Here is a 22,420-nt window from a genome sequence, read left to right as displayed (position 1 = left end):
ACAAAACCATGATAAAGTTATAGGACTTTTAACTAGAAAACTGAGTTTCAGAGAAGTTAAATGAACATATTTAAGGTGACTTAGGTAGTTAATTATAGAATTGAGAATGGAACTCCAGCTCCTGTAATGTCTTTTATAAAGCATCCCACAAAAACGTCTAGGTCTCAGAACATTCCTTATAGTTACATATGAAAAGTGTTATCCCTGAAAGTACAATTTGCTTATGAGGAATCATTGTCTATATATGTTAAACTTTAGAAAGCAAATTAACAACTACCATTATAAACCTCTGAATTATGGACACTTTCAGTAAAATATACTATTGTGTCTCATAAAACTATACCCTGAAAACAGAATGATTGAAACAGATGTTATGTGTCAGAGTCAAAGAGAGGCTGTCCAGTTATATTATGCTAATTTGAGAAAGACTGTAAAAATCCTTTCCTGGGGCCGGTAGGGGATGAATACAGAGACTGAAAAAGAGAGATGAGAAAATGTGTTTCTTGGTGTCGAGTTTTGAATAGATCACTATTGTGTTATATTTCTCTGAGCTTGGGATACATGTTGGATTTTGTTCATTAGTATGTTTGTTATGGGGACAAAAACAGGACTCTAAAGGCCTACCCGAGTTCTTTTGTGTATTCGATATCCATTGTTTATAATACAATGAACAATTTTGGATGGTTTGGAGATTTGGTTATGAAAAAAATATCTGTCGGAGCCTCAAAAATACCATTGCTAATGGACATTGATTAGAGTTTGGAAATATTTTTCACTTCAAAAACTGTTGTAACAGATTTTTGCAGTGGGATTAGATTTGCACATATCAAGTTATGTGAATTCATTTTGGTAAGAATACCTTTATTTGCATGACTTTTATTTTTTAATTACAAAGGCAGTATATGGTTACATGCATAGAGTCTGGACTTGCACTATGTGGTTTAAAATCCCAACTCTATCACCTGCTGGGTAGGTATGACCTTAAGGAAGTTAACTTTTGTGCTTCAATTTGTACCTATCTCATTAGAATGATTGCAATGACTACTTAAGGAAAGATATAAAATACGTATGCTTACAGTATTTGCGTATTGTACTTATATCCAGTGACATTTTAGTCATTCCGTAAGTATGCTAGGTTATGATATACTACGGATACAGTGGCATCTAGGGGATATTTTGTCATGAAGTTGAAGGCGAAGTGCTTGACTATTTTTCCCACTGAAAAAAGACCTACTAATATAGGGTATTTTTCTGTTAGAACTTTAATGGCCATCAAAACTCATTGTCTTCATTGAAGTTTGGCTAATATTTAGGGAAGGCATTCTAGTGTATCGTTTCAGCAAAGTGATCAAGAGGAATTTTGTTCTAGTATTGGAAACTTTTTTTAAGTGGATGTATCAGAAGGAAAAGAAAGATTCTTACATAAATTGTATTGTAATTTTTTCCTCAGAAATAAAATAGACAAGCCATGTTAATGTTGCTAGTATAAGTTGTGCCCTATACAATGTTAACTTTTCTTTTAAATCAATAGAGATATCCCTAACATTTATTTTTAATCTAGAAAAAGCTCCTTTTAACTAGATTTAATCTGGAAAAAAACATATTGAACCTTCTTATTAAAACAAATTGTGCTTAAAAGAACGTATTGTATACTCAAAATGTATACAATACGTTCTTTTATAATATAAATCAAGACAGATTTTTTTTTTGTTCAATAAACTCCAGATACTTTTTTTATGTTATCATCCTTTTGATGATTAATGGGCAAACCACACTTAATTAGATGGAATGTATAACTGATTATGGTAAGAAATGTCTAGTCGATTTTTCACCTCCCTATTGACTTGAATGTTCATTTACAACCAATGCACGAATCCTTCTAATTCTTCTATCATTAGCCCCTTCCTTCAGTTTCTACACAAATTTATATTGAAATGGAACTGTTGAAATAAATAGCCTTCAGAATCATTCTCCTCCAAATTACAGTATATATTGCCACTATATTAATTTTATTTAAATATCTCTATTTATTAACTGCCTAAATCCCAAGTAAATTTTACTGATTTTTTTTTTCCCATAGGAATGAATCTAAAAATCCAACAGCTCTTACCTTCCCAAGACTACCTATCTCCCCCAAACTATATTGTTATTTTTCTTCCACATGTACCTTCTTTCAAGGCCTAATTCAAGTCCTGCTTCTCCTTTGAATTATTTTATATTGATTTAGATGTACATTGGTTACTCCTCTAAACCCTTGAGGTACCAATTGTTTTTATCATTAATTTAATATTTATTATTTATTTTCTTTGTTGGAGGGGTTATAGATAAACGTATTGTTTTTAATCTCTGCCAAACAATCCAGTAATACAAGTTCAGTGATGATGATGATTTGAAAAACCCTATTCTACAATGTTAAGATGTGCTTTTAGGTATATGGATAATATAATTTTATCACCAGAGTTTATAATGATATAAATTCTAAATGAAAAATAATCACAATGAAAATTTAAATAAAATAATGTTAAGATATATTATTTTGCAAAGTCAAAAATACCACAAAATTTAATTAAAACTCCTTCATATCAAAGTACAGGCATATAGATTAAAATAAACACTTAGGAATTCCACCTCGAGGTGCCCTTACTTGAATACCATGCCTTTGTAAGTATTTCATGACTTGGCAGGCTTCATAGGTTGTCATAGTGTATGTCCCAAGTGGAGCCAAGGACAGAATTTAATGTTAACTAGGCCAAGAGCTTAGGGCAGTCAGATTTCTACTATTTTCCATAGAAATATCCATTATCAATTTTAAATACTAGGTCAGCTTTCCTTTTGGTGTGGTTTGGTATAGAGTTGAAATAAAAGGCCTGACGTTTCATAGACAATCAAATTTCAGTTTTGCATTGTTAAACTATATGTCTTTGGACAAGTTATTTAGCTTTCTTATGCCCTTATCAGTAAAATAGTGCTAATGAAATAACCCCCTAAGAGTTATTGCAAGATTAAATGAATTAAAAAAAAAAAAATGCCTGGAACATACTTGATATCTACTAAGTGTAAATTTCGGTAAGTTCCTTGTAACAGCTAGTGGCAGGTTTCATTTATTGCATGTTTACTCTGTATCAGGCACTCTTCTAAATACTTTATATTGTGGGTTTTAAACATATAATCTTTGCAGCATTCTTACACAATAGCTATTATTATTATCATAATTTTATTTAAGAGATGAGGAACTGAGCCCCAGACAAGTAAACTAAGCTAAGTATTAAGCTGGGGTTCAAAATAAGCTTTTGGGTTCCAAACACACCCTCTTAACTACTAGGCATCATAACCTTTCCCACTGTCAGATCATTTCCATAGACCGCATCACGTGGGCAATTAAAATACAGTCTCATTTTAACACACTATTTACCTAATGCAAACATAGTTGGGAGAAGTATACAATGCATTCCATAGTCAAGTATAAATCATTTTAATTTATCCATTCTTTCAAATTAGCCGCATCATTGCTTTTCTTTCAATTGTGAGAAATCCAGCCTTGCTTGTTCTTACCTAGACAAGGACCTACTTTTCATTTCTCATCCCAGAACCTATGCAAATCTTATTCCTTATGTTTTGCTGCCTGTGAATAATAAATTAAATAAATGCTTTCAAGAATTCTGAATAATCTAAAAAAGCAAATTTTGAAAACCCACAAAAAAGTATGTAGGAAAACTTCTTTGAAGTTAAGAGATGTTATATGCTGTTCTAGATGTGGGTGATTATCAAAACATTTCACCCACTTTCACATTTCCACTTAAAATCTAAGGCCTTTATTTGGCTGTCACTTACAGTACTGTGTTTTTCAGAAAAGTTTCTGGCAGCTAATTTTAAAGAGATTTTGTTAAGAAAAAAAGAAAGGCAAGATGTGTAGTGTTTTTGTGGGAGGAATTCCCCTGACCCCTGCATTATTGTAAAGAAAATTGCTAGTTTATTCAAACCTCACCTCCCTTTGGTTATGTTCGGAACTTTACAATTTGTGCTTCCTAAAGCAGTAATTTTCAAGCATGATTTTGAATGACTTCGGGTTTGTTTTTTTTTTTAAGTTATTACAAGAGGGTGGCAAAGAATTCTCAACACAAAATTAATTTTATATTTAAAAAGTAGCATGCCTGCCATATATCTTTTGGGGGATTAGGCAGGGTAATTATGGATATTAAGAAATTGACCAAATAATGATACAATATGTGGACCTGTAAATTGGCAGCCAGTTCTGCTTCTACAATGGAATCTTTTACCATGTACCAAAGCAATAGGAGGTTTGCAGAACGCCTTTCTTCAGTTTTAGTCTATGTTTAACCACAATCCTCAAAAATTTTTGATAGAATATTGATATATCTTATGATTTAGCTTAGTTGTGATCAACAAAGTGTCCAATCTGTCTGAGCAGCCGCATGACATGCAACTTAGGAAAAGTCTAGCTTGTAAATAGTTCCCTCCTCTTCAGTGAATGTCATTGAAAGTAAGAAATAGAACCTGCAATCCTCTGAATGCGATGAATTTCCCAGTATATGGCCCTTATCATTCTTAGTCATAGCATTTCTTTCATTTAGTCACTGAGAATCATTTTTCTCTACTTAAAGCCAGACATTTGAGCATCTCCAGCTTCCAGGATCTCATCTGAGCACTTCTGCTATATACTTTGTTATGTTAATTGTTTTGTACATTATCTGCTCTACCAGATTACAAAATCCCAGACATCAGGAACAGCATTAAGCTATTCTTTAAATATCCTAGAGCACTCATTACAGTGCCTAGCACAAAATAATTGCCCACAAATGTTTGTTGGATGGAACTAAGCCTTTAGAATGTGTGAAATTTCTCTAATAATTTATGCCATTTCAATTTACTGCCTACTTCTGTTGCTGTTGTTGCCATTGTTCGTTTTTCTTCACTTTATCTTGTTATCTGAATTTTTATTTCCACAAACCTGAACAAGTTTTATATCTCCTACTCGCTGAGGTTTTTTTAATAATTGTTCACTTTTTATTTGCACATTCTAGTTCCTCATCCTGGAGTGGATTTCTTTCTTACCTTTCTTTCCATTAATTTTTGATCCTTCTTCTCTTCAAACTTTATTCCACCTCAGCATTCCCTCATCACTTATGTACCTGATATTATCTGCTCCTGAAATTATCTCTCCTGATATTATCACTTTTTTTAGGTGTTCTGGTGTCTTTTTTCTGAGCATTGTCCAGCCTTTTCATTAAGTCATTAAGTTACGAGCTCTTCGAGGGCCTGCTTTATGCTCCTGTTTTTGCAGATCTTCCAAGGCAGTTTTCAGTCCCTCAGTACACTTTATAGAAATTGGCTACTTGTTTTAATAAATATATTTATTTTTCGAACTAAGGGACCTTGCCATTTAATGTTATGCAGTAAAGAAACCATTTATATTAGTGAAAATTCTTTATAAGTAAAAGTAATCACACCCTGATTTTTAAAAATCTGAATACTTGCACAGCAGATTTTCTGATTAAGTCATGGCACATATGTCTCATTAAATTGTTATATGTACATCGAGTGGTACCCTGTGCTTCTTTAAACAGAACCTCAGAGTATCCTTTTTGCAACATTTTAAAGGCAAGAAATTGAAACTTAAGGTGGAACAACCAGGAAGGGAGATAGGAAAACTTTTTAGGATTGACTTAATAGTAACAATAGAATACCTCAAAAATATTTGAATCAGGCTATTCCATTCTCCATTTTATCTGGACACATTTTGTAACTATTTCTTAAGTTAGTGTGTGTGTGTGTGTGTGTGTGTGTGTGTGTGTGTGTGTGTGTGTGTGTTTAAATTGTAGATCCTCAGAAGTGAGATTTGATTTCAATCCTCACCTGTCTGTAGCATCACTAGGCTGCTGGATTATCTCTATTCAAGGTTTGGGTTCCCTTCCAATCCAGTTCTAACGTTTGCACTTTTAGTGTATAGTATAATTTATAATATAATGAGATTTAACTGCTTTTATTATTCACTTCCTTGAATTGTTGTGACATTTTAAAAATTTTTTCCAGGAGCAAACTAAATAGACAAGAAATAATTTCTTCTCTTTTATTTTAAACTTCCTCCGAATAAATTTCTTGAAGCTATGTTGATCATAAATGAGAATCTTAGATTTAAAGACAACTAAGGAAATAACTATGAAAAGCTAGATTAACTTTATTTTATAGTTGAATACATAAAATTGTATATACTGTAAGCAATACTTGAAACTTTAAAATAATTTTTAACTACTCTTATGAAAACAATCTCTCCTCTGGAGGGTCATTAGTTTAAATGCAAAGAGATAACAAATAGCATTTGTGGATGTAAATAGTGTTGTTTCATGCTTCAAGACGGCCATAATTAGCTAGTTTGTACAACACAACAGCAACCTGTGATGTGTTCCATGTGTAGTGTTTTCAAATCTTTTGTTTGGTTTCTCACTAGGTAGAAGAGAAGGGGCGGGGGAGTGGGGGTGAGGGAATTCTTGGGATTTGTCTTAAAGGTCCATCAGGCTGAGTTTAGCAAGCAGAGAAATATTCCTCCTTGTTTAGCTAGTGCTTGTTTATTCTCCTTGTATAAAAACCAAAGGACTAGCAATTTTCTTTTATGAACATGGACTGAAGGGAGATAAATAGCCCTTGTGGGAGAGGAAGGTCAAGTTCAAAGTTTTTCTTTCCTTTGGATTCAGGAATAAGCAAATGGAAAGGCTAGCCAAACAATCGAGCAGCAGACATCTGATGGTTAAGCCCTCCCCCCCAGGACTTTTTATGTACATAAGCAGAAGTCACTCCAGCAGCTGCAGCGCATTAGTTCCAATAGTTTAACTGGCTGCTTTGTAGCGCTGACAAAGCCGTGCTAGAGCGGCGACTTCCCTCCATGTTCCTTTGCCGCGCGAGCTCCTCAGTGATCTTTGGCGGGGGATCCGCAGAGGAGGGGTGACGTTAAATACGCTTCTGCTGAGGAGTGCGCTCGCCTCGTCTACACCCAGCCCCATCTCCACCGAGAGACTGAAGCAGGCGACCAAATGAACTAACAGCAGCTGGAGCTGACCTGCTTCCCTGGACATTTCTCCGGACTCTGAGAGAAGCCATCACTGGATAGAGGCCAGGGAACCACGTTGCCCTGGATTGTTGCCAACTGTACAAAGTTGACCGGGAAAATGGCTCAGCAGACATCAAGCCCGGACACCTTAACCGTACCCGAAGTGGATAATCCGCATTGTCCAAACCCCTGGCTGAACGAGGATCTTGTGAAATCCTTGCGGGAAAACCTGTTGCAGTATGAGAAGTCCAAGACAACAAGGAAATCGGTTTCGCCCAAGCTCTCTCCAGTGATTTCTCCGAGAAATTCCCCCAGGCTCCTGCGCAGGATGCTTCTCAGTAGCAACATCCCCAAACAGCGGCGTTTCACCGTGGCACATACGTGGTAAGTTTTGCAGATCGTTGCAAATGGTGGCCTTTCCCCTGGTAATTTTTGCTGCTCCCGCCTTTCACTTTAGGGGTGGATAGGGAGGGAGTACCATTACCTTTCCTCACCTGTGATTTATCCGAAGTAATCTACGTTGACAATAAATCCCGCAGATGTCCAAGTCAGAGCAGGAATCCTGGAGATGGTAATAGGAGTGGTTGAGGTGGGTGGTTCTCAAAGTTCAATTCCTTTTGCAAGTTCCTACAAGAAAATTGGATTCCAGATGTCAAATAAGAATGCAATTTACTCCCATACTTATACGTGGTGTTTCTTTGATTTCTTAAACTAATATCCCTGCCAGATTCAGCAACAGCCTAGGAAAGAAAGGACCCAAAAAGAGAGGAGGAAAATCATAATTTGCTCTCTTTTCTGCATGAAAAGAGATGTACAGAGATGTGTAGTGTGTGTGTGTCTGTATGTATGTGTGCAATGGTCTGTCCCTGTAAAACCTCTCCTCACTCCTGACTTTAATATGTTTGTAATTTCAAATATGCCTTTCAAAAGGAAGGGAAAAAGGATTTAAGAATTCTGTCTAGAAAGTTGCAGAATGGTACTTGATAATATTGTTGTGTTCTCTGAATATAGATTCTTCGAATCTTGTGTCAATATATAATTTTCTTTATGAATATTTTTATCTTTATAATAAGTGAATTTGTTTTATGTATGTACTTCCATGAATTTCTCTAGACAACTCTTGATATTTTTATACTTTTATAAAAACAACTGTTAAGATAAACCATGTGTGAGCTTATTATGGTGTCTCTGCCCCAGAAGAGGCAATTCTAGGCAATGGTCAGAGAGGGAGGGTTCTGTGATGTATACTTTTTAATTTTAGATAGTAGTAGGTTCTATACACTACTTCCACATTGTGGTAAAATGAATATTAATTATGGTAGAGAAACAGGCATTACAAAAAGAAATGAGTTTGTTAGTTGAGAAACCGACCAAATGTTTTTTATATAGCTTTTCTATAGGAAGCCAAGGGATATGCCTGCAATGAAATAACAAAATAAAACAAAAGACAGAAACAAGACTTCTAGGAAAGAAGCAACGAGGGGAGAATCAAAATGTAAGCTAGCAACATGGCCATACCCAGGAATGCATTAATGCCATAGATGAAAATAGGTGACAAAGGAAATAAAAGGAATGTCTGCCCAGAGAAATTTCTGACCTGAGAATTTTATTTTTAAATAGCTAGATGTCTAATTGGAGAAGTGTTCTTATTTTCCCCAAGATTTTAACTAAATGACATTTCTAAATTTAATTAGATATAATGTTCATAAGAGGGGCAAGATAAACATCAACTTATTCAGTCTTAAAGAAATTATGGAAAAATAATCATTTCCCTCTGAGAAAGATATTGCTGAAAATTTTTGTCAGAGATAAGCAGTAAAAGAAAGGCATAAATACCAAGATGCTCTGAGGAAGAATGGATTGAAACCAGTTATCAGGTGCCAGAGCAGGAAAGCTAGCTCGAGTTCATAGAGTCAGGCCCAGAATTTTGGAGTCTAGTGTCTCTTTCCTTTAAGATGCTTTATTATTATTAGAATTCCTAAACTATACCCATTGTCGAATGGGTAAACCTCAACTCAGTGGCTTGATTTCATCCTGAGTGAAGCAACCTAGAGTTCAGCTGAAGGTTATCTGAACTATTTGGACATGTCGAGATGTAAGGAAGGCAGGAAATCTCATGAAAACAGGCTTTCTTCTGAAATTTCTGGCACTTCCTTTTCTGGTGCTGTTTGGAGAGACTCCAAAAACACAATTTCTGCCGATATTTCGTTTTTGTATGTCAGGTCTCAGCCAGATCAGGGAGGCATCAAAAGAGTGATGGAAATGAAAAATAAAAATCATGATATCAATTTTCAGTAACTCAGAAGGAAACAGTGATCCTTATGGAGTAAAAGCATCCAACAAGGGAGTTGAAAAGAGCACCTCACATTTCCACGTTGGCAGTGAGCCCCAAGACTTTCATCATATCCACAGGCATCTTTTCACAAATATCATTCTAGCTATGCTTTCATAACTTGGACTAAGCACTATGCATAATTTAAAAAAATTTTCTAAATTATTCTAATGTGTGTGTCATGTGTATGTATGTATATTACTATCTAAACTGCTGCTACTACCACCATACTCATATCTTCTGCTCCTTCTAAATTAGGTGACCAGCCATTTAAACACTTGCCTGGTATGTTCCTGCCTCAGAATCTTGGTTCCTGAACTGATTTCCCTTTCATTTGATATGCATATATTTAACACCTATCTCGTCCAAAGTGTTTCATTTTTGCCTAATGATCACAAAGTTGAACAGGAGTTATTTTTTGGTTTCAAATAATTTACACTTAGTTGAAAAAATAAATCATATTGGAAGGTGTCTGTTTTAGTTAAGGTATTCCTGTTGCTCTACAACATACTCTCCAAATCTCATAAATGATTCTTTATTCCTCCTGCTTCTTGTGGGGAGGTAATCTGCCCTAAAGTGCTTCAGGGACATGGATCCTACCATCCTGTGGTCCCATTATTTGTAACACATGATTTTCAAGGTTGCCAGGCTCAGCTGAAGCAGGGGAAAAGACCATGGAAGCTGGCATGCGTGAGTTTTTATGAGGCAGGCCTAGAAGTACACATATTGCTTATACTAATATTCACTGGCTAGAACTCAATTCTTTGGCCACATCTAACTGCAAAGGAGGCTGGGAAACTTATCTCGACTCTGTTCCCAAGAGTAAGACAAAACAAATATAGAGAACTGCTAGCCCATCTCAGTCACGATATGTTAAAGTCTACATGGTTCACCCTCCATACCATAGTTGAAGTCATAGAATACCATCTATGATGACCAGTCTTTTAGCATCTCTGCAAACCTCCTGGTTGAGAATCATACAGAACAATTCCATTTTTTAACAAGTCTATTGATTGGGAAGTCCTTGCTAATATACAGTGGGAGTCTCCTTCCCAGAAACTGTCATCCATGGGTCCAGGATTTGCTTTGAAAGCCCCACAAATAGAACCTCTCCTCTCTTCCACAAAGTAGCCCTTAAGTCAAGAGACCTGGGGTAACTCACCATGGAGCCAAGCTCTGTTCTATTCTTGGTTCGCCTATTAATATTTTCAGTGTTAGTATGCTTTTTGAAAAATTATTTTCTTAACTAAACACCCTAAGTTATTTCACCTTTCTGTGCTATATTTACCAGGTTGATCCTTTTTTTTTTTTAAATCTAGACTTCATTTGGATTTTCACAACCAATTTAAAGTGTAGGGCACTGAATTGACACAACACTCCAGGTACTGAGTGATATGTACAGAGAGCATCTAAGCAGAAGCCAAACTACTTAAATTCTGACTTCCCATTTACTAGTTGTGTGATTTTGAACAGTTTACTTAATATTTGCCTCAATTTACCTATTACTCAATTTCCTGGGAATAGTAATAGTATTGATTTGGTGTTATGGTTTTATTAAGTATAGTCATGTATAAATTATAGTGTGTTGCACAGGGTTAGACACTTAGTGTCATTATAAGCTAATATTTTCCTTACTATGCATTATAAATCCATTGTTCCAGCTTTGGTCTCCCTGAATATTTAGGATCATGTTTAAATTTTTAGATGGTTACCCTGTCAAATTGTTTGTGGGTGAATTGGACTAAAGAGAATATATGTGAAGAGACCTAGAGTTCAGAGGAATGATGGGCGTGTATTAGTTTCATGGGAAAAGGAGAAGGCAGAAAGGAGAGATATTGAGGTAGAACCATAGGACTTGGTTCTACCTTTCGACATGTCTTTCAAATCCCTCTCTTTCTGAGAGCTTCCTCCTATTCCCCTAACTGGAAATGTCTTTTTCTTCTTCAAAATCTGTAGCAGATTGTCTTTTTCTTCTTCAAAATCTTTTGCTATTCACTCAACAATTATTGGTAATAATTATATCACTAGCGGATGTTTCTTGAACACATGTTTTGTTTGATGCTGTGTGTTAGATTAGAATCTTCTTGTGTCCATGCTTTTCACCACTCTGTTTTATCATTTTTCTTAATATCTAGTACTTTGTAGTCTATTGATTATAGATAGGACTCTACTTTCATCTGTGTAGGGGATTCCCTCTGATGTCAGCAGGAACTCCAAGGTCAGTGGAATTTCTGGTGAAGAAAACAACTTCCAGTGTAAGTTTATTTCAGGAAAATCAATCAGGAAAATCTTTATATTTTTCAGGTTTTCTCCTCAATTTATTGAATGAAGGGAAATGTTCTAGGTAAATTAGGCAATAGGATTTCTTTGATTAAGATGATATCTAGGTAATACTCCAATGTCTTGTCTTTCTAATTTTTGTGTACACATATGTATTTTTAATTACAACATATCCAAAGTAGAAGCAGTAAGTAGCATCCTTAAGCAAATTAATTTCTATAGGTGAATTTTTGAAAGTCTTTTTTCAGGACATTTTTAGGAAAATTTAAAAGTTTTAGGGAGCTAGATAATGTTTTTGGCCATATTTTTTGTTTATTATAAATTTCTCTTTACCAGGCATTGCATTATATATAAAATTGCTCATGTTTAGAAGTGAACATTGGCTTTCTTGAGTCACAATTTCTTCAGCCACTGTAGTTGCTTTTATAGTTGTTGTTTAAGAGAGAAATATACTTAATGTTTCTTCAAGTTGGCCTTTGTCACCTATAAAGGAGAAATTCAGTTATTTACAGAATTTGTAGGTTGAACCCACACACACAGAACAGAGTAGGTTTTCAAAGACATTAGTTATTCTATTAGAGAACTCTTCCTTGCTTTCACATTTGCTCTACTTGAAGATTATCTTTTCTCTGTCACTTGTGTGAGGATACCCAATGAAGGACGTTGCTGGTGTTTTCCTGGGAGATGAGAACCCAGAGTTGGTCTGTGGGTATAGTGTGGTACCAGGATGTGGGGAGGAAGTTTCTTGGGGAAATCATTTGGTGAGAACAACAGGAAGTTATGCCAATGTGTTGGGTGGTACCAGTTGGCCAAGTCATGAACTGTGTTCTTGGTGTAATTGGCTGTGTGTCTTCAGCAAGAATCTTGGTGGCACTGCAATTTAAGGGTGTCTATAAATTTTGAAAGTTTTTATTAGCCTTAACTAAAATCATAAGACTCCAGGGAAATAGTACTCTTAAAGAACTTGCCAATCGACTTGTAATACTTAAGAAATTTTAAGGATAAAAATGTGACAAATAGTTGCAGAGGAAAAACGAAGACAACATTTAAATGATCTGGCAGTTTATTATTTGTGTACTTCCTGTGACCTTTGACATTTATCTTAAAGAATGAGAAAAGATAACCAGCTGGTGAAAATACTTCTAGGCAAAAACAGTCTTTCTTATAAACTTGCTAGATGTTGAATGAGAAGAAAATTAAAAATTGAGTCTCAAAGTTCATTAAAATAATTTTCAAATCAGGGCTATAATTTAAAAAGTTATTGTGTAAATTTCTTTATAAATAACAAGCTCCTGTGATGTTAGGTAACTAAATAAGCTTCAGTCCCCTTCCCCCCAACCTTTTTTTAAGACAGGAAGCTACCAAAATTGTTCTTCAAGTAGCACTTTCAGGAAGAAGCTTTATTATCACTAGCATAGCAAAATTATGTCATTGTTTTATAATGGTTTTACTTTAAAACTGTGATGAATTTAATATAGTTTGAAGCCATATATTTCCAATTCTGCTAGCCACTTGATATTTGACCTTGTTTACTCAACCTTTTCGAATCGTAGACTCTCTATTCATTAGTCATATGGTTATAAAGGCATTTGATATTTACAAGTAAAAGCTTGACTAATTAAATTTACAAAATGATAACAAACTACAGTACATTTAAGATAGGTAATTAAAAGCAAGTTCCAACTTGCTGTTGTAAGTGAATGAGGTGGATGCTGCATGGGTAAAAACGGGACAGAATTCTTTAATAATTCTGTGACTCATACATAGACCGCAGGGCATTCAGAATGAAAGCATTGGTGGTATTCGGTCTAGTACACCACCTGCAAGCTGAGATTTTAGTTTGGAAATATAGAAATCTATAGATAATAAAGATTCTAATTTAAAGATTTCTTTTACTGTATTTTTCAATTATATGTCATTTTAACATATTAGTCTGATCTGTAAACAAAATTAAAATCATTTCATGTTAAATTTTAAGGACATACATGTTCTCTGGCTATATCAGATGAAGTACTTATTCTCAAAATGAGATGTTGAGTTGATATGAGAAGAAATTATCTGATTTCATTTTGGAATTAAAATTTTAGGCCCATAATAATATAGCTTTATTATATTAGATTTATTATAACATAGCTATTAGTGATTTAGCTCCTGCTATGTGTTAGGCATTTTATGTATGTCAACTCTTCAAAACAAACAAGATTGAATCTAAGTATTATTAGCTGTATTTTATATATACAGAGGCGGAGGCCTAGAAAATTTGTTCTATAACTAAGATTATTCAGCTCTGCAGCCATGAAATTAGTTGAGTTATAACTTGAACCCAGGCATGACTAACTCTTTATCCTGTGTTTTTTCAGCATTACTTCCCTTTGGGCTAAGTCACGTTCTCATTTATTGCCCTATCCTGAATATATATCAAAGCTATAAGAATGAATGAATAATTTTATAAAATGGTGGTTCGTTAACAGAAAGGTAGGACCACACTCTTTCTGGGTGTAGAATTTCAGTTTGTTTGTTTACACACATGACTTCTATGAATGTCAATATCCTTTTTTTCTGATAAAAATATGTGCGTGGATAGGAGAAATATATACGTCTGATTCAGAGTACTTTTTGAGACCGATACAAAAGTAAAATCAGTCAGGTTTTATTTTCAACAATTCAGAGAAAAAGGCATGAAAGGCTTGAGCTCCGAAGAGAAAGATCAAGTCAGAAATCTATTAAGTTTTGGTTCCAGAAGAGCCAGCTGGAAATGATGGTCTGCAGGCTCAAGTCACTAAGCAACAGAGCAGCAAACTGCTTGGTAACCAGAGTTGGCCTGACTCACAGGCTGACTGCTAATGACCGGGTGGCCAGAAAAGAGGACCAAAGCCCATCTTACCTCAAAACAATCTCCTTCTTTTCATCTGCCAGCCTTCATGCCAATCCCTTCATTATGGAATAGTCTTTTGACTTTGAGAGATATCTGCTTTTAAAATGGAATTATCTCTGAGACCAGAAGTAAATGCTATCTGTCTTTCCTCTTTAAAATGGTATTTCTGACATTGTTTTCTTTGGGTCAATACATAATAAATAAATAAAATGTAAGGTTTAATGAAAGGAAAGAAAGTGAAAACATTGGGATTAGTGGCTTGACTTTTGGTTTTCATGAGCAAACATGTACAGGGCCAAATTGCCTGACTTCATTTGGTGAGATCTGCCCTTGAACTCTTAGAACACAATGTTTTGCCATTTATTTGGCACTTTCTATCTTATGATATTTTCTATTTCATATTTGTATTTTGACTGTGTATCTGGATTATAAGTTCTTAAAAAGTAGGAACCTCCACATATATCAGACTTCGTACTCACTGTGAGGGACTAAGTGCCACCTGTATAATATGCATTCAGTAAATATTTGTTGTTTGAGAAATATAACTTCCATTGCTATGCCTGTTATGCTGAAAACTTAGGGAGCTCTGTACTCTTCCAGCCTAGAAGTCCAGGTGATGTTATATTGGATTGCCATAGTGGAAAGAAATTTCAAACTCAATGATTAACCATTTGTATGGACTTTGTCACCATGACTGTGTGTGTATGTGTGTGTGTCTGTGTGTGTGTGTTTGTTTTGGGTTCACACACACCTAGAGTAAAATAATATGACCTTAGTAGATCTCAATTAGTATATGATAGTGTCATTAATTTGTTAAATATATGCATTTTAATAATATTTAGTTTATACTTTGAAAACAATTTATGCCTGTTATATTTATGAAAAGAAATTTACTTAATATATTTATGATTCTTAGGAAATTGCTGAATAACTACCTTGTTAAACTATGATGACTAATCCTTATCTCTTAGAATTCGTAGTTGTTAAATTATACACCAAGAACTAGGCTTATAAAAGAAGTGCCAAGATTTTGAGAAATTTGAAAAAAGAAACCAACACCCTCCATAGTTTCTTTTTTAGGATGACAATTTGAAGAAATTTGAACTGGCAGAAACTAAGCACCATTTCTCCAAAGTAGATCTTTAGAATAGCTAAAATCAAATAATAGAAAATCTTCTTGAAGAGATTTAGCATAAAAATGTCATTTTAATGTAAATATTTTGTTCTTAGTTCAATCTTTATCCATTTTTACATTGAAGTGATTGCAAACAAACCAATTTCCTTTCCATTACCCTTATGAGATAGCCCTCTGATCAAATTAGCTATTATTAAAATAAAGTGACTTCCTCTGTATATTATTATTATATTATTAGGGTACATGTTTTTTTTATTTTTTTACATAGCTGATCTCACATTTATATTTATAAATGGTGAGTGTGTATTGTTGACTTTTTGAAGTAAGCAACTGACTAATAGGTTACTTGGATTATCATTTCTGCTTGTATACCTTCTTTAGGTTTATAGTATTTGTTTTACTTTGCTTTATTCTGTGCAATGTGATTTTTTTTATGACTTTCTATTGAGTGAGCGTCAAATAGAACAATGTATGATTTATGATAGTAATAACTAAAACATATATGAATTGGAGGCTGATGACGCACAAGATAGAGCACTGTGGCTCCCCTCTAAACAGAACCCAGCTTCCTTTAATAAAACTCTCTTATTAATAGGAACAGCAGTGTCATTAATAGTGTGATCATTTCTGTGTCACCTTCCCAGTTTAAGGTGCATCTGTAGGTCAATTAAACTGCTTTTTATGTAATATTTTTTGGTGAAGTTATATTTTTATTTAAAGGCCCACGTATTTAGAAATATAGCTTTATAATCTACTGTAAATTGAAAAACTGCATCATTTATCATACATAGGTCATTGAAAAAAAAATACAATAACAAAAAGGCTAAATAGAGTCAAGTTTAGTTGGATACTATAACCTGTGAAAGGCTCCAAGCCTGAGGCCTGCCTGCTCTCTCTTTGTTTAAAATGGCAGTTAGCAAATAATATAGATATGTGAAAAACCGATTAAGTCTTTTTTTTTTTAAGGTAATAAGAATGACTAGAAGGTATTTGGAAAGGAAATAATCTTTTAATTATTTAATTCAACATTTTGAATTCAATAAACCATATCACCTATGCCTATAACCATCTTGGTGCAATGGCAGACTAATATACCAACGCAGTGGTACCTGAACCACTGATATTCACAATGCTGGAAGAAGGACATTGGTTCTTGCAGGGGTTCTTTGGATTGAAATCACTTAGTTGAAGGTAGATGCATTGAACTTGGGTTGTATGATTCCATTTCCTAAGAAGAAAATGAGGTGTTGGTACCCTGTTTTACCACTACCCTATACTTATTAACTTCTTACCTGGTAGCTAGCTATACAGATATGAAGAAGCATAGAATACTTCCATGAAAAATACTGTACCTGCTAATGACAGCTTCCAAATTCTGCTTCCAAAGGACACAAACATGAACATTTTTAAAAAGTGTAGAATCTCGATTCAAGTAAGTGAAAGCTAACATAGAGAGGAATCCAATTTTTCTAAACCTCTGTAATCTTGCAAATTTATTTAATCCTAGACTAGAATACCCACACAGGACCAGCTACACAATTTGAAAGGCCCAATGTAAAATGAAAATTCAGGAATACTTGAATACAAAAGAATATTAAGAATTTCATGACAGCAACAGCAGAGCATCCAAACCAAAACGGAGCCCTTCTGAGAGGGAAGTCCTGCACAGCTGCTCCAGTCACACCCATGAAGCCAGGACTGTACCCACAGTAAAAGCCACAGTTGTAAGCAGCTCTGTAAGTGATGCTGGAGGCATCCTTTGAGAAACTGTGTCTTAGAGGGATGTTTTGATTTATCACCTCCTTCTCTGTTGATAGAAACTCCAGAAGACTCTCATATGCATTGAACTAAAAATGAAAGTTTCAGTAACAGTCAGCAGTATACCAGCTATAAATTAAGAAGACGCATTATCTTACATTCATCTTGGGAGGTTTTTTTGCAAATGAGCAAGTGTATATGTAAATAAATTAAAAGGAACATCACCTTTGCATTAAGTCACTTACTGATATGATAGTCTCAGTATCAGCAATGACAAAATATTATTAGTATTAGATAGTTATGCTCACGCCTTCTCGAATCTGTCTCATTCACTAGCTTAACTCCTATTTTTGTAAAATTTCACTTTTCCCCTTTCATTTCATTTCCAGCACCACCTTAAATTAAAGTGTACCCCCCAAGTCTATAATTATCCCTTTGACCTTATTTTCGTATGTTTCCTGCACCATCAGCCTGACTTATGCCCCAGCTCCAAATGTTAGCTCCTTTTAACAAAATTCAACTGTTAACTTGACTAGACTTCCATATGTCTCCCTTGGATATTTCCACTTGGGAGATCTACCCTTACTTAGATATAACATGTGCAAAACTGAGCTCACTGTTTCCTCATTTCTGGTTTTTCTATTTCTGTTCATAAATCCACTATTTTCCCAGTGAACCAGCCTGAATCATCTTTGACTTCTGCTTTATTCTCCCTCTGTGCAGGCCTATAGATTATTTTGTCTAATATCTCTTGCTTTTCTGTTCTTTCTCGATATTGACACCTATTTTAGCACTTAGCTCTATGTTCGGGCTATTTCAGTAACATCCTAACTTGTTTTTATGCCACCATCAGTCTTCCTTTTTAGAATGTCTACTTAGGCTGCTCCATTCATTATCCAAAGTTTTGCTTTGGCCGCCCACTCTCTATCGTAGGAATAAGCAAACTTTTTTTCTGTAAAGGGCTGGATAGTGAAAATTTTAGGCTTTATGGGCCATATGTTCTCTTTGGCAACTACTCATTTCTGCCGCTGTAGTGCAAAAACAGCCACAAGATATACAGATGGGCATGAGTGCATTCAATACAACCTTATTTACAAAAAAGATAGGAGGTTGGATTTGGTCAGCTGGCCATAGTTTGCCAGTCCCTGGTCTATAAGATAAAGTTTATACTCCTCAACTTGGCATTTAAGTCTCTGTCATCAGTTCCAAACATATCTCTACAATCTTATCTGGAATTGTTTCCTATGAATATTTTACAATTATTCATTCTGGAGCTGAATCTAGAGCAGTTTTTCAAACTCAACGCTACTGACAATTGGGTCTGAATAATGCTTTGTTGTAGGGGCTGTCCTATGTATTGTGGGATATTAGGAACATCCTCGGCTACTACCTAATAGATATCAGTAACATCCACCTGGTTGTGAAAATCCACAATGTTTTCAAAAGTTGCCAAATGTTTTCTGTGGGGGCCATAATTGTTTGGAGTGAGAACAGCTGACCCTAGAGGGTAAGCTTTGTAAAGGGAGGAATCAGTTCCACCTTATTTACTATCGTATCCTTAGCACCTAGCACAGTCTTTTGACACAGAAAGAGGTCCAGAAGCGTACTGTCTGGTCTAACTTTGCTCTTTACCTATGAGGGGAGTGAGAGATCCAGGGGCACCATTAAGACCCCATAGGCCGCAATTAAATTAATCTGTAAAATGGAACTATTACTAATTTATACACACGTCATAGAATTATTTAAAGGTTCAAATGATACATTTAATGAAAAGACCTTTGGAAGGAATAAAGTGGTTATCAAGTATAATGGAAAAATAGTATTAGTGGAACACAGGGTTCTGAACCAATTAAAATCTAGGCATTTACCTCACCTACTGTGACTACTCTGTGCATATTACCTTATAGGATGCAACTGTCTTTGCTCTCAAGAATTATGCTCTGATAGGGCATAGAATGTGATTACTCAAATAACCATAAAACAGTAGTAGCTGTAATTACAAAATGTGATGGGAGTTTATATGTGGTAGAGATTGTTTCTGGTAGTGGGAATCACTCAAGATTGAGATGGAGTATGAGATGGAGTGTCGCAAGAAGGGACTTAGCATGTTCTTAGATTGCCTTATTTAATATTCGCTGCAATTTAATTAGGTTTAGGCTTAGTTATCACAATTTACAAAGAGAAAAATGGGTCCTAGAAAAGAATTTGATATGAATATAGTGATTTATATGACTTTGGTAGGTAGAGAACTGGAGTGAAGTATAGAAGGAGAAGTGGCAGGAGGGGAGTTCTTTTCATCAGAAGAACAGCATGAACAAGTGTAGGAACTACATGGGTTTTAGATGCGTTTGGGTATAGCTGAGAATATCCCTAGGGAAACTGGGCCATAAAGGTAGGCTAGAATCAGGTTTTGAAAGTCAGCTAATTCATTCATTCTCTCCCCCTCCCCTTCTCCTCCTCCTCCTCTCTTCCCCTCCTCTCTCTCTCTCTCTCTCTCTCCTCCTCCTCCTCTTCCTCCTCTCTATCTCTCTCTTTTCCCCCCTCTCTCTCTCTCACACACACATACACACACGCCCACACACACCAGGGATTATACATTTGAATGAAACATGATCAATTTTATCTTTCTTAACAGCTTTACTCCAAATGAAAGGAAGTGTCATTTTGAGTTATTACCCCATGCTAAGCTCACTAAGCCACAAGTGTGTGCATTGAACACTCTCAGTCCCATTAGATTCAGTCCAATTAGACCAAACTATACCATCTTTCAGCTAGCTAATGCCCTTCTACTCCTAAAATAATCCTTCTGAAATAGCAAAACACACGATTCTATTTCCATTCAAATTAAATATGTTAATTCCACTATTCCATTGGTAGCTCTTGTGTTCTGATGCATAGAACAGAGACATATATGTGAGGACTAAGCCTGCCTTTTCACTAAATTTCAAGATAATATAATGCTTAGAACACATCTAGCAGTTCTGATGGACTGTACACAGAAAAATATTTTGCTCTGAAAGTATTTTTTCTCTTTCAAGACTTGCTTACCAGGATAAGAGTCAGGAGCTAAATATTCTGTTATCCTTTCACCTATTCAAAAAACAATTTCTGTGTGTCTACTCTCTATCTGTCACTCCTCTGGCATGGCATGGAACATACATTCTAATGGGGGAGAAGACAACATACAAATAAATATTCCAGTGGGTCAGAGAATGACAAGTGCAGTTAAGAAGAGTAATGTAGGATAAGAAGATAGAGAGTTTTATATAAGCTTTTTGAGAAACACTCTTTAAAGCTGACGTTTGAGTAGAGATCTAAAGAAGGTGACCCAGTGACTCTATGATTTTCTAGAGGAAGAGAAATTTCAGGCAAGAGAAATAACAAGTTCAAAGGCCCCAAGGGAGGATGTGATTGGTGTGTTGGGGAGGGGATGTTATAGAAAACGAAGTCAGAGACAAAGGGGTAAGATCATGAAGTGTTTTGAGGACGTAGTAAGGGATTTTGGGATTTTCAGGGATTTTCCATGATAATGACTAAGATGTATTGAAGGGAGAAGGAATAGCACTGAGAGTGTTTGCTTCACGGGGAGACACTGTCTTAAGTTTTGGAAGAATCATTCAAGCTCCTTTGCAGAAAATGTAGATGTGGGGAAAAGATAGAAATAAGGAGACCAGTTAATATCCTCTTTCAGTTATCCAGGTGAGATACAATGGTAATGCAAAGTAGAGTGGTAAAAGGGAAGGTAGTTAAAAATGTTCGCAGTTCTCTCTGGAAACAGCAGAGAAGAGCAAGAAAGACACTTACTTCTCCTTTGGGGGTGGAACATAAAAAATGTGATAGGAAAAATAGCTACCAGAGAGTCGAAGTAAATCAGCATCCTCAGTGGGCAGCCAGGAATGTTAGAGCCAGAAGGTGCGGGAAACAAAGAGGCAGAGCATATAAGATATTTTACAAGAGGCTATGAGTGCCAGAAGTCACAATGGAGAGACCGGGGACTGCGGGTAGGTTGGGGACTTAAGTCAGACTAGGGGGATTACAGAGTCATCTGGGGATGAGAGTCTGGTCATGAACAGCAGTTTGGCAGTCTTGCAGTTTTGTGGTAATGATTGTATGTCAAAACAAGAATTTTATTTGAGGCTGTGCAGTTAGGAAAACATAACTCTTCAGCCAGATAGCCATTCCCTTGGTCTGTTTGTTTTAATTCATTCCAGGCACCCTATTTCACCTGCAGTGCATTTATGGAAATGTAGGGGAGAGGCAGTGGGACCCAGGTTGGCCAGGCCTTTCCAGCAGTCTTCACTCCAACATTTCTGTCTGATAAAGTCATGTTCTTCCTACCTCTTACCATAAATTCATGCTGCAGGAATGAGAGATGTGACAAAGGATGAAGTAGGGTGATTGGAAATTGCTAGTGTTCAGATGTATGGCTGTGGGGCAGATTTTCTAACATGAAATTATCATATTTTTCTTGCATTGGATACAAATTCTATCCCTAAGCATGATATTAAAACCAGATATTGAAGATCTAAATTTTCTGAAAAAATATGTTGTACTTGTCACAAGGGTTCATACATGTAGTTATGACAATGATACTACTTTTATTAAATAAATAGGTTTTACATGTAGGCATAAACTGTTTTTAAAAGATAGCAAAGCTATGCAACATTTTAACATTAACACAGGAATGCTTTCATAATCATAGTTGTAAACAAAACAAATATGAAGTGCGTACAACACAGCATTCTCTTTGGAGTTTGAGTTTTTGATTTGTATTGCCTGCTTGGAAATTTATATTACGTGAGCTAGCTGGCTGTTATTAGGATATTTGATCTTCTCTGTCTTAGGAGTGTGCCCTACAAAGCAACATGTGCAAACTTTTTTTTTTTGCCCTGAGGGAAAGGGCGAGCCCTGGCACCTTTTAACCTGTAAGGATTATGTAGCTCTTGCTGTGATTGATTGGTTGGCTTTCCTTCAAGA

The 22,420-nt window shown here is 35.5% G+C and overlaps 1 protein-coding gene across 6 annotated transcripts in view; it reads left to right on the top strand.

Annotated features, from left to right (window-relative positions):
* The window catches only part of PDE4D (phosphodiesterase 4D), a 1,171,348-nt gene that overhangs the window by 548,469 nt on the left and 600,459 nt on the right, over window positions 1-22,420 (top strand). The window contains exon 1 of one of the 6 annotated variants that reach the window (XM_039870227.1): window positions 6,837-7,447. The exons of the other annotated variants lie outside the window; for them this stretch is intronic. Within the exon in view, the coding sequence (XP_039726161.1) occupies window positions 7,182-7,447 (266 nt within the window). The 5' untranslated portion in view covers window positions 6,837-7,181. Of the gene's footprint in view, window positions 1-6,836; window positions 7,448-22,420 lie in introns of those variants that run through there. 6 annotated transcript variants of the gene reach the window in all.

The sequence above is a fragment of the Pteropus medius genome, unplaced genomic scaffold (assembly GCF_902729225.1).
Source record: "Pteropus medius unplaced genomic scaffold, Ma_sr-lr_union100, whole genome shotgun sequence".
In the NCBI taxonomy this organism is placed as follows: domain Eukaryota; kingdom Metazoa; phylum Chordata; class Mammalia; order Chiroptera; family Pteropodidae; genus Pteropus; species Pteropus medius.
The sequence above is the reverse complement of the archived record's forward strand: the minus strand, read 5'-3'. Positions and strand labels throughout refer to the sequence as shown.